Consider the following 13,283-nt stretch of genomic DNA (forward strand, 5'->3'; position numbering starts at 1 on the left):
CTCTCTCTCTCTCTCTCTCTCTCTCTCTCTCTCTCTCTCTCTCTCTCTCTCTCAGAAATTGCCATCCCTAATCCATTTTGATCTGTAAACAATGACACTATCCATGTTCCATCTCTAGTGTGATGTTCCAGCATCTGGTTCACATCTGTTGCTATGGGAGATGGTATAAACTATGAGAGAAACAGGGACGCAATCCATAATGATTTTATCCACTTTAAGGTCCCACAGCCTCACACACAAGCTGTTTTACTTTGAAAGCCATGTCATAAGGCTTGTTTTCAGTTCACATCTTCTAAACATGACTTATTAAATAGCTGCATGACTGTTATAGCATTTTTTTAAAAATACGGTGTGTGAGTGTGTTATCTTTTGGGATAGGGCAACTGAAAACAGTGAACTTTTGCAGGATGGTGCATCAGCATGAGCACACTGATATGGCGCACAGAACAGAACACAGAAGAAAAACAGCCAGCAGGATATGTGCTTTCTTTTGCACTTGTAGCTGGTCATAAAAATAATATGTAAGAGCAAGGTCTTGTATCCAGTCTTATCTGGTCCAATCCCATCCCATCTAATCCAGTCCTGTCCTTTGCTATCCTCTGCTTCCTTATTCCACTCAATTTCTCTTTGGCCCATTTGTCAAGATAGACTGTCCACTGTTTGAGTTAATCACAGCCAGAGCTATTTAACTCTAACCAAGTAATCTACTCCCCACGGCCCACATCATTACATTATCACGTTAGTCCTTTCGCCTTTCCTCTCTCCTGTAGTCAAATTGAGTAGCTGGCCCGAGTTTTCCCTGCCCATAAAAATGACTGTTATTAAAACAGGAACCTGTTACATATTTTGCTCTGCACAGATTTTGATGCCAAGCTTGCAATTTCTTTTACCAATGAATGGTGGTTTCTGTTGTTGCACCATTAAAAAGTATAGAATATTCCTCTCAGCCATCTGACTGTACTGAATCAAGCTTTTATGGCAGGTGATTCCAAACGTTTTAACAGCAGTGTAAATAAATAGCTCTGATCTGATCTGGCTACCTGCAGTGCAGATAGCCAGTGTGGGCTTTAAGAAAGCAGCATAGAGATCACCCAGCCTCAGTAGTAATGTGTTATTAATGTGTTGTGTGGCCGCCACCTTGTCTGGCTTGAGGGTGCTATTTATGTTACTTTCTGCATGGCTCATATTACCAGACTGGTGAATGTGTAGGGTCTAGGTGTGTGTGTGTGTGTGTGTGTGTGTGTGTGTGTGTGTGTGTGTGTGTGTGTGTGTGTGTGTGTGTGTGCGTGCGTGTACATGTGTGTGAAAGTACAGTGGACAGACGGAATGACAGCAAACAGGAATGCAGGGTGGTAGCTGTTAGAAACCATAGCGTTGTCTGAGTTAAGTATTTGCCTGGTTGGTATGTGAAATGTCAGTGTGCAAAGTTGGTAGATCAGACATGTAAACCTGTCTTTAAAAATAGTCCTGGTAGTTTTCATCAGTTTAACCCTAATCCACTGCTCAAGTGTGTGTGTGCACATGTGTGGTGATTCCAGGTGTTCCGTGGGTGATTTCCTTGGACCTGGCAATAACCCACATAGCGGTGGACACACATGCACACACTCTCACCAATGACTGGATTAGGCCGCTAATCTCTCAGATCCCACAGCACACGTGCAAACACACACTCACACAGTGTCAGTTATGCAATGGCAATCATTACCAGAAGCCATCAGTTATGTGTCAGCATATCAGTGTGGTCGCCAGTCATGCCATTTTGTCAAATGAGATTTATACATCCGCAATAATCTTGCTCCAACAATAAACCCGGGTGTGGCCTCCTTAGTTTTATGATACACCAGTTTAGTGACATACAAACAATAAATAAGAATATTAATAGATGTTAATAACAAACAGAATGTAACGAAGATATGAAGATTACTATAGTGACACCACTGCAACTAAAATTAGGTTTGAACAATATAAATATCAAATCAGAAGGTGCTAATAGGGCACATGAAAGGTGCCAAGAAATTATTTGAATTTTCATTTTAACAGCTCGCTGCGCTTTGGCTGATCAAGGGCCCGATATTAAGCTTTTACACTTATGGGAATTTTCTGAATCTCCAGTCTATCTGAGCGGTATGGACAGCGTTTGAAAAGGTGGGAGGAAGCCATTAACACATTTTTTTTCCTGTGAGGCAATAGTGTTAACTACTGTGCCACTGTGGTAATACTACTCATCATAAAAATGAATTAAATACATGGTGTAAAGGCAAAAAAAAGCGGAATGGAATAAGGACAATTCCAAGGCCTAATTTTCCACCACAGCAACATGAAGGACAAAGAAACCAAGGTTTGGGGAAATAAATGGGGGCAAAATCCTCCATGAATACACTGAAAGCTAAAGTCTGAATTGCCCAGCTCAAAATTGCATATCTCAGTCAGCATAACACCTGCACAGGTTAACATATTCTGAACTGAAGAATGTAACATCAAAACCTGCCACAGACGTGAAATAAACCGCTGCAATGGCTTTGCCATTATGTTGTGTGACACCAGTGTTTATTTTTTATACTATATTTTTAGTAACCGTGGACCTGAAACAAACAAACATACAATAAATAGTGATACAGTAAGGTCAGCATTTTGACTTCTCCTGTTTTGTTCACAGACTCCCAGACGAATGACGGAGACACTTAATTTCCTGTTACCCCCCTCCTCTCTGTGTTTCCCACCATCTCTAAAAGACTCTGACTGTCATGCTCTCCCATGCTTTATCACAGTGTTCGCGACCTTATTCTGCCTTCCCAGATTGCTGTTTAATAGGAGCCTTCCTCCCTGGTGAACAGCGATAAGCTAATGGTTAGGGAATTGTTAGGAGATTTAGCAGCCGTGTCTGTCAAAAGGAAAGAACAAGAAGTGATGTAGGACTCTTATGGGGTTAAAGCAAATAGTTAGTTTCCCTAATTTTGTTCTTATGCATAGATTAATGTTTGGGTTTGTGGTTGGTTTATGCATGTGTGTAATTTTTAGGAGAGGCCAGATAATTGGCTTGCTACCTCTGTGCTGATTGGCCTCACAGAAGGTGGCTGATTAATGCAGAACATCTACTCTGACAATTTAAATATATTTGAATAGATTATTTAATTTTGAGCAGGTCTTATTCATGTGTGGTTTTGTTTTGTCTCTGTGTACCAGCTACTCTGTAATTCGTCTGTTCTTGTGGGACATGAACAGTGTTAATAATATGACCACATTTTTCAAGTTTATCATGCATTCCTTTAAGTTGTTTCAGACTGCAGGAGCAATTCGGGAACAATACAGACAGGAAATGGAGGGGGGAGGTTGGAAATCAGTTTATGCAAGATTAAATCTCTGATGTATGAGGAGTGGTTGTGTGGTATGCAATGAAAATGTGTTTTTTTAGCTATCTCTAAGTACAGAAAATGGGATGTGTCTTGTATTTTAAGCACAGAGAATTGGGCATCTCAAGCATTAGCTGCCCTTTCTGTTGTGGGCCTTATTTGGATGCTACTGTTGAAGCTTCCTACTAACACAGCTCTTCAGATTGATTCCAGATTGAGCTGTCCTCCTCTGCTGATAACTCTAGTATCCTCTGGCTACAAGACTGAAAGTGTGTGTGTCTGTGTGCACCTGTGAGTGTGTGAGAGAGAGAGCTAGAGAGAGGGAGAGAATGAAAGAGTGTAAGTGTAAAAGCAGGAGAGCCATGTCTGGTTGTTAAGGATACATTTCCTCTACACTTTGATTGAGAGTGGCCTACTGTCGCTCTCACCCAAGTAGACACACACAGATGTACACACACACACACACACACACACACACACACACACACACACAAACACATGCACACACACACAAACACATGCACAGTCCTGGACACACATCTGCCACACAGCAGGAAATGTCACCTGTGACAAAGCATTACATTTCCAGTTGGCTAACCTAACAGTCAGCTAATGTTACAAACAAAGAGGTCTCTTCAATTTGACTCAGTAAACTGGAGAACGCCTGTGTGTGTGTGTGTGTATGGGGGGGGGGGGGGTGTCACTCTGCAGATGTTGTGACTGTAAAACTAAAAAATAATCCCTCTAAAGAGGCAGTTTCTGGCTGGCTGCATCTGGAAGCCTCACACCTACTATCCGTGTGTGTGTGTGTGTGTGTGTGTGTGTGTGTGTGCGTGTGTGAGAGAGTGTGTGTGTGTACTATTGTTCCTCTAAGTGTGTATTCCTGTTCTTTGCACAGATGTCCTTCAAATGGCAGGCAACAATCAGATTGCACGGAAAGAAATGGCCACAGGCCCATAACACACATGCACACTAAAACCAGTCCAGGCATTTAAATGGCCATCCCAAGGGCTGACAGATTGCTGCTGACCCCTGATAGTGCTGTATGCTATTCCTCCATCAAGCTCTCACTCATTCTATCCTCCCTCATTTCTTCTTAATTTCTTTGTACTCTTGTCTTCACTTTCTCATTCAATTCATTTTTCCTCTCTCGATGCACACAAATCATACAGACTTGCATACAAGTGCCCTTCTCCAAGTCCAAACTCTCTCCCTTGGTGTGTGGATGTGAGTCACACCATGACCAGGGAGAGGGCGCTGAGAGAGACTCTATGTCACCTTATCCTCTGATCTGGGCAGCCCGTCCTCCACTTTCATGTTCAAAGAGGAAAATTGCCTTTAATTGCTCCACTTTACAGTTGGCCTTCATGAGGTGCTTAAAGCACAGTTACAGAAACTTGGTTGACACATAATCAGTAAAGTGCATGGGTTCTTGTCATACACACATTGACTGTTTTATACAGCTGAGGTTGTGGACTGGATGGGGGGAACAAAGTGATTAACTCAGGCTACAACTACGGTAAATAAAGGTGAAATGCCTCCATGTAATTGTTGAGCCAGTGCACACAGAAATCACTAGCCTTAACGATTAAAAGGATGGCAGAATCAATCTTATCGATGGAAGCACTGTGCACCTATAGACTTTCCCTCAGCTGAAACTCTGCTAGGTGCATGCTAATGACACCATGAGGGACATTAAATCATTAATCTCATACTTATGTGTATTTACTGCATGTGTATGCCTTTGTGTAGGCTATGTAAAGCTCAGTGAACTAATGATATATTACAGTAATTAAACATTTCAAGATGTACTGAATGTGTAAGCTGCAAAGCTTTGAATATTAGATTGAGGCTTCGACTTATTATTGGACAAAGACGTGTAAGATAAAACCTGAAAGGTTTACAATATTGCAGCAAAATAAGTTTCTCATGTATTATTAATATATTTGTGCCGTTCATGTGCTTAAAATACATGGCAATGACCAAGAAACTATCACATGAATCTTGAGTCTGTGCCTAAGATTTAACATTGCTGTGACCTTGAGAAGCAGAACTTTGCTTTACAGCAGCAAAGAATCATAATCAATGTTATGTTTAAGGTCTGTCAATCGCAGAACCCATCGGCTATTGTCTGATGACGATTTAGCCACTAGGGTCAACAGTCAATGTTTCAGGGCTTCCCTTATCCAGTGGATATCTGGATAAATCAGCTATTGTCTGACAATGATTTGAAGGCAGATAAAATAATAAAAAGATAATACAAAGCTAATCTCTAGGATTCCGAGATTGATAAAAAGCTAAATCATTGTCAGACAATAGCCGATGGGGTCTGAGATTGCATTTCGGCCATTTTGGCTTCCCTTCTTTTGCTTTCCACACATACTGTTTACCTACATGCAACCAAAGCCAGTGGGTGGAATACTTCCAATAGCAAAGTCTCCTTCCTTGCCTACAGATTCTGTATTCATATGCAGATATTTCTTCACAGAGATTAAGGGTATGGATATTCTTGTCTGTGTGTCATTCTGTATGTCTGTGTGTAGTAATGCAAGATGATTTCAGAGGACCCTCATGCAGGGAAGAGAAGAAATGGAAAGGAATGTCTGATGAAGTGGGAATTACACAGAGGCAGTTAGACCGCTTGTTGCTGCAGGGCCTTTGGGTGGGAAAGACTCAGTGAGATTCAGTTAGGTGCCTCTTCCACAGAGGGAGTAATACAATCAGAATGGAAATGCTACAACCTGCACTCTGTCTAAAAACACTGCATAACACAAAGTGCAACCAGTTGCACACTAATATCAAATAAAATTTGGAGATGCTGGCTTCTTTAATGCAGACTCTGGAATGGTCAATAACAATTACTGTTATTGCTATCACATTATTTTAACCTTTGTTAATAGGTTCATCCTTTTGCCAACATTTGTCCAATTCTCTGTGGTGTGGATGTATCTTTTGACACCAAAGATCACACACTATGGTAATTGGGTTTTTTTAATAATAGAAAACAGGCGTAAAGGACATCAACCCTCTATATTTTAAGAAATGTGAGTGTGATGGACAATATGTGTTAAAACTTATTTACCCATGTAAACAAATGCACACATTGTGCTCTTCCTCAGGCAGCATAGCGGTCACATCTTTTAGCTCTGAGCTCAAAAGGAGTTCCATCCTATCTGTATAATAGCTATGTCATTTTTGATGTTTGTCTCAGTGCATTTGTCTACAGTATGTGGGTGCATCAGAAGCTTGAATAAATGTTTTTATGTTTGACAAGAAATAAGAGTTCTATTCTCCTTTTTGCCTTTAAAGGTCTGACAGAATAATCTAAAACCGTAATTCTTTCCTCTTCATACCAGAAATGTCTCAATGTGATTTGGTGTGCTCTATTCCACGTAGTACAGTGCTTCCTTTTGATTATTGTGTGTTTCACTGTGGATTTATATTTATATTTATATATATTTCAGTGTGTGTGTGTGTGTGTGCAGAAATAGTAATAGTGGAGATGAATCTTCAGAAGTAAAATTTTTCATTGCAAGTCAAAGTGCATTATACATGATCTGCTCTCTTCACCTGCTAATGAACATTACCCACATGAATTTTGTTCACCTTAGGCTTGGTTGCATTGATGTGGATGATGTTATTTCTGTCTTACACTATTTTTGTTTATTTCAGCTGCAGCTTGACTACAGTTTTAACCAACTTTGACAGCCCTTGCTGAAGTTATATATGGTATTTATTTGGTTGTGTGTGTGTGTGTGTTTACTCACACACAAAGCCTGAGCTTACAGATCCTTTCTACTTCCCTGGTTTTCTGAGTTTATGTATCTGTGTGTGTGTGTGTGTGTGTGTGTCTGGTACGCGCATGTTTGTAAATGCATACACCCCCATGCGAGTCAGTAGTGTTCATTAAAATTGTATGGGAGCTGATGCGGTACTCCTGCTCCACTGCTCCCATTTCCACAGAGTTCTCCACATCTTGCCAGGTAATCAGGCAGGCGAACACATGCAGCCGTGCCTCCACGACGGCCAACAAGCCGGGTCTGAGGTTGTAAAAACAGTCACTGCAGCTAATTCATCCTGTCATGTTCGCTGCTGAGTATTTTATACAGCAGCATCATAGGAAGTATTAAACTAAGTTTTGTTGAGCTCTCACAGAATTTATGGAACCTGTTAATGCTAATGCCATGTTTGTCATCCCTTTTCTTTCCTGCTTCTCTTTATCCCCTCTTCTTCTCCTTCTCCCCTATTTGTTCTCTTTTCCTCTTCTAATCCTCCACTACCTCCCCATCCTTTCTCCACCTCTGTCTCCACCTGTCCGCCTGCTAGGGGAGCACCTGCGCATCTGTCCCCAGGGTTACACCTGCTGTACAAGTGACATGGAGGACAACCTGGCCATGCTGAGCCGCAGGGAGATGGAGGGAGTACTGAAAGACTCTGGCCGATCTTTACAGACCTCACTCACTGGACAGTACAAGGCTTTCGATGGTGAGTTTGTGAATTCGCAATAAGTATATGACCGATATAGAGAATCAGATAAGAGAAAAAAACATACACTGAATAAAATAGTTTAGTCTTTCTCTATGTACACAAAAGGCCTATTTCTCTTAATTCTTGTTCACAAAATCTAAATCTGTGTTAGTGAGCTCTTCTCCTTTGCCGAGATCCATCCACCTCACAGGTGTGGCATATAAAGATTCTGATCAGACAGCATGGGTATTGCACAAGTGTGCCTTAGGCTGGCCACAATAAAAGGCCACTTGAAAATGTGCACTTTCACTGTACTTGGTGGGACCTGGGGGGGGGGGGGTCTGGAAACAAGTCAGTGTCTGGTGTGACCACCATTTGCCTCATGCAGTGTAACACAACTTCTTTGCATAGAGTTAATAAGGTTGTTGATTGTGGCCTGTGGAATGTTGGTCCACTCCTCTTCAATGGCTGTGCGAAGTTGCAGTCAGGTCAAGACCCTGATGAGGACGACGAGCATGCAGATGAGCTTCCCTGAGATGGTTCCTGAGAGTCTGTGCAGAAGTTCTTTGGTTATGCAAACCGATTGTTGCAGCAGCTGTCTTAGGGGCTGGTCTCAGACGATCTGGGAGATGCTGGATGTGGAGGTCCTGGGCTGGTGTGGTTACACGTGGTCTGTTGTTGTGAGGCCAGTTGGGTGTACTGCCAAATTCTCTGAAATGCCTTTGGAGATGGCTTATGGTAGAGAAATGAACTTTCAATTCATGGGCTACAGCTCTGGTGAACATTCCTGCAGTCAGCATGCCAATTGCACGCTCCCTCAAAACTTGCAACATCTGATCTGTGGCTTTGTTCACATTTTCAAGCGGCCTTTATTGTGGCCAGCCTAAGGAACACCTGTGCAATACCCATCCTGTCTGATCAGAATTTTGATATGCCACTCCTGTGAGGTGGATGGATTATCTCGGCAAAGGAGAAGTGAAAAATATTTGAGAGAAATAGGCCTTTTGTGTACATAGAGAAAGTCTTAGATCTTTTAGTTCAGCTCATGATGAATGGAGGCAAAAACACAAGTGTTGCGTTTATAATTGTGTTCAGTGTAAATAAATGTTTTTATGTGTTTGCATTTCGGTGCGTATTGTTCTTCAACAGTAATAAGCACATCATATTTGTTATTTTGAAATGATACACAAGGATCCAGTTATAGGTGCTTTTGTGTTAATTTCTTACCAGTTGTGGTGTTTTTCATTTCACATTTTCACTCTGGGCATACACAGCCTACACAAAAATGCAGACACACACGCACATACTAACGATACGTGTAAGAGATTAGTTAAAGCCCTTTTATGATACAGTCTGTACTCTGATGCTGAGCATTGACTGACAACAGAGGAGGTTGTTAATGCTTTGCAGTGATGTTGTAAGAATGCCAAGATGTTTTATTTTTTTATTTTTTTGCCAGGTCTGCTAAGTCAGATCCATAGAAATAAAAACAATAAAATAACTAGATTCAAGGTCATCCTGAAACATAGGGGTTTAAGATGCTAACCATGTACAAGGTCCCATGACAGGTATCTTTGTCGCATGCCGTCTCTTTGTCTAGCAATAACACTAGCGCAAGAGTCTGAATCACTAAATGGACTATGCACCATAGCAAAATATTGTTTGTAAGTTCTTGATAATATGAAATAAAATCAGGACTTAATTGCACTGCTCTGAGTGTGAGAGATTTTCAGTCTTAGAACATTGGCGCACCAAGGCAATTATTTGTGTCTAATGACCTGCTCCAGTTAATAGAAGGGTGTCTCTGTGCTCCACTCGTTCCCCTCGGCCAGTTGGTGACAATGGATCTGTCAGCTGGGGCTCTGAGCTTGGCTAGTTAGTCTGACCTTTTCAGATCACAGTGATTAGTGGCTGAGTGACATTTCTTTACCCCTCTTCTATCACTCTGTCTTTCTTTCTCATGGTCCCTCCTTTTTACTTAGGAGGTTGTTCCTGTGCCAAAGGGATACAGTCAACCTGTCAAGTACAAACATACGCACATACAAAACCTTTCCAGGACACAAATCCTCTCCAGGTTAATTTATGTCATGCTACAGTTCTTGAACTTTTCGGTAAAACACCTCATTTAGCACAGCATGCTAGTAAACAACACGGACTACAGACACACACATTCAAGCAGCACTCAGCTCCGACATCTAAACATTCTAATGATGCGGATCAAAAAACTTGTAGATAAATACACACGTCATGAACTTGGTAACTTATGTTGCTTCAGAATGAAGTCATTTGGAGCTTGTTTTTGTTCCTGTATTCTTGCCAGATGTGTTGCACTTAGAAATGTAGCTGCTGTTTTGCTTTGAAACAGAAAATTAATCAGGCTGTTATTTTTTGTTGACCTCAAATCTGTCTACACCTGTACATCCTCTCCTCTCCTCTCCTCTCCTCTCCAACTGTTCAACTTCATGTTTTTTCTCATGTTACCTTATGTCACCCCAGTGAGCATCAGATGTGGATGGCGAAGCTGACAGAGGGAGGAGAGAAGTGTATATGTATTGGGACCTTGAGGTCTAAAAACCATCTGTTGTTGACTGCTTCCTCTGAAGACGAGAGGTGAATGATAGACTGGGGTTAAATGGACCATAATACGTTACATTTGCTGCCACATGATCAGTGCGATTTGGCAGGATCCAGCCATTCTTACTAAAGACATCCTGTTGTTACCCTTAGCTGTTGAAATTGCAAAGTAAGATGAATTACTTTGGGAGGCTTTGGGAAACATCTTACGCCTTTATCATTTCAGGAGTGTATTGGTGGTTGGATCTTGGTTATTTATAGTGTTAGATATAAAAAAAAATCTGTAATGTTGATATGGTTAAATAGGTGAGGATTAGCTGAATACTAACCATATCCAGATAGTTTTTTTTCATATGGCTACAGGAGAGTACGGTGACATTGTACCATGCTGCCAGTCCCTGCACATCTGGCTGTGTTTAGCAGGGTGTGGGCTAGCTAGCGCCATGTGGCTAAGTGTAGGGTGTTACTGTTCCAGCCCAGGCAGGCAAGGCCTTTTTAGGTCCAGGGCCTTTGGAAGAAGCCCCAACCAAGCCACAGATTAGAGGACCAGCGTGCTCACATACAGCTGGCTCTAGTCCTGCAAGTGTGTACACTGTATATGTGAGCATGCAGATGTGTTTATATGCATGTGTTTGTAAGTTTGTAATTTAGTGTGTGTCACTGTGTGAGTGCGCAAAAATGTTTTTTGTATACAGTCATGTATATGTGTGTATGTGGTTACACACGTCCAATTCACTCTCCTTCATACTGTGTAGAGAGGTAAAAACGCAATAATAAATAGTTAAACAAAGATGCAGGATATAACGCTGAGGAGGAAAAAGGGGGTGAAGGAGAGGACAAAGGAGAGTGAAAATGAGACAGATGGAAAAATGAAAGAGAAAAAGGGACAAGGACGAGGGTAAGAGATAAACAGGTGGAATTGGAGAGTGGTAGCCAGAAAGACTATGAGAAGGAAAGAGAGATGGGGTTATATGTGAAAGTGAGAAGGAAAAGGTCAGAGAGGACACAGAGAGTGATGGCACTAAGGGAGCAGGGTGTTAAATGGCAACCAGGTGTGTTAGACAGAAGGCAACCTTAAACTTGGCAGGTGGTGTTTGGTCTAATGTTGCCATCACTGGCATCTGGATTTACTGTGCATGTGTGTGTGTGTGTGTGTATGTGTTCACTTGTACTGCTGTCACATATAGCTTTATGCAAAAGCATGTGTCCTTGATTGGAAAAAAAGATCAAATTGTAACAGTGCTTAATCTGGTCAAAAATGATGGAACCATCAGCCATTCTTCTATTTGATTGTCTTAGTCCTTTAATGTTAAGAAACAATTTAAAACAAATTTTGGTAACACTTTATATGAAGGTCATTGCTTTAATGACTTATGCATATATTAATAACACGATATAATGCGTCCATAAGACATTATAACAATTGTTATAATCACTTACAAACATGCATTAGGCGCTATAGCAAAGTTCATAATGTATTATGAACTTTTGATTTAATGTTTTATAACGGGTATATAGTAATACCAGTTTATATCAATGTGCGGCAAGAATCTCCGACCATGTTCCATAACACATTATAACCACCGACTCTGCCTCTTCTTATAATTCTTATAATTAGTTCATATGGTATTATGTCCACCTGTAATATATTATACAGAGATAGATATTTTAACACTTAAAGCAAACAAAGACATGCTATATAACTTTAAACATTACTATAAGCTATTATTCCATTTTATATCACTAATTGTAAATGGTGACTAAAGTGTATTTATAACGAGGCAGAGTCGGTGGTTATAATGTGTTATGGAACATGGTCAGAGATTCTCGCCGCACATTGATATAAACTGGTATTACTATTAGTTATAAAACATTAAATCAAAAGGTCATAATACATTATGAACTTTGCTATAGCGCCTAATGTATGTTTGTAAGTGATTATAACAATTGTTATAATGTCTTATGGACGCATTATATCGTGTTATAAATATATGCATAAGTCACTATAGCGATGACCTTCATAGAAAGTGTTACCCAAATTTTAACTGTGCCTGACCTTTTACAAATATTTTCCATTGCTTAAACACAATTCCTGAAATTATGCATCTTTGTTCTCGAAACTCTAAACACAAATCCAGAACTTCTCACCCAAACATCCTATTTTCAGGTTAAAATGGAGCTCTACTCTCAAAACCATTCAATCTTGCTGAAAAGCCAAACTTTGCCCTCAGACATGACACACACACACTACAACAAAGTCTTACACAATAATTAAAAGAAACTCAAAACAATACTAGAGAAACTTATTATAAGTAATGTTACTCGTGATTCTCCCCCTCAAAAACCTTTTCACATGATGAACACAAAAAAAGACAAAACAAATGTAAACATTTGCACATTTTTATTCCTCAGTGAAGTATCCAGTACAACACACCAAACAACAAATCATTCTGCCCCAGCATCCTGTCTTTGGTCTGGGACAGGCCAGAGATTCTCGTCCTCCACCTAGCCACACCTCTTTCTCTTCCTCCTCTCCCTACTCCTCCTTCAACTCCTCCTCTTCTACCTCTTCCTACTCCTTCTCCAACTCCTATTGTTCCTCTTCCATCACTTCTTCCTCCTCTCCCTACTGCTCCTCCTCCTCCTCCTCACTGGTGCCCTCTACCTCTTCCTTCACATCAGGGATGTACTGGGACTGAAATTCAGCCCAGGACTTTGAGACGGAGAGGCCTTTTATGGGAGCGCCCTTTTGGGGGCAGACATTATATTTTTTGCAATTATTTTAATACGTATTAGTGTTTTTGTTGTATACTATTGAATCAGATTATGCTGAAGACCTTCAAGAAACTTCAGGATGACACCTGCCTCTTCAGTTTGTATAAGCAAGGCAGC

At 40.8% G+C, this 13,283-nt stretch overlaps 1 protein-coding gene across 1 annotated transcript in view; it reads left to right on the forward strand.

Annotated features, from left to right (window-relative positions):
• Window positions 1-13,283, forward strand: part of gpc1b (glypican 1b) — a 71,756-nt gene that overhangs the window by 32,564 nt on the left and 25,909 nt on the right. Inside the window, exon 2 of the mRNA XM_046052318.1 lies at window positions 7,677-7,835. Within this exon, the coding sequence (XP_045908274.1) occupies window positions 7,677-7,835 (159 nt within the window). The remainder of the gene's footprint in view (window positions 1-7,676; window positions 7,836-13,283) is intronic.

This window comes from Micropterus dolomieu, linkage group LG06 (genome assembly GCF_021292245.1).
Source record: "Micropterus dolomieu isolate WLL.071019.BEF.003 ecotype Adirondacks linkage group LG06, ASM2129224v1, whole genome shotgun sequence".
Lineage (NCBI taxonomy): Eukaryota > Metazoa > Chordata > Actinopteri > Centrarchiformes > Centrarchidae > Micropterus > Micropterus dolomieu.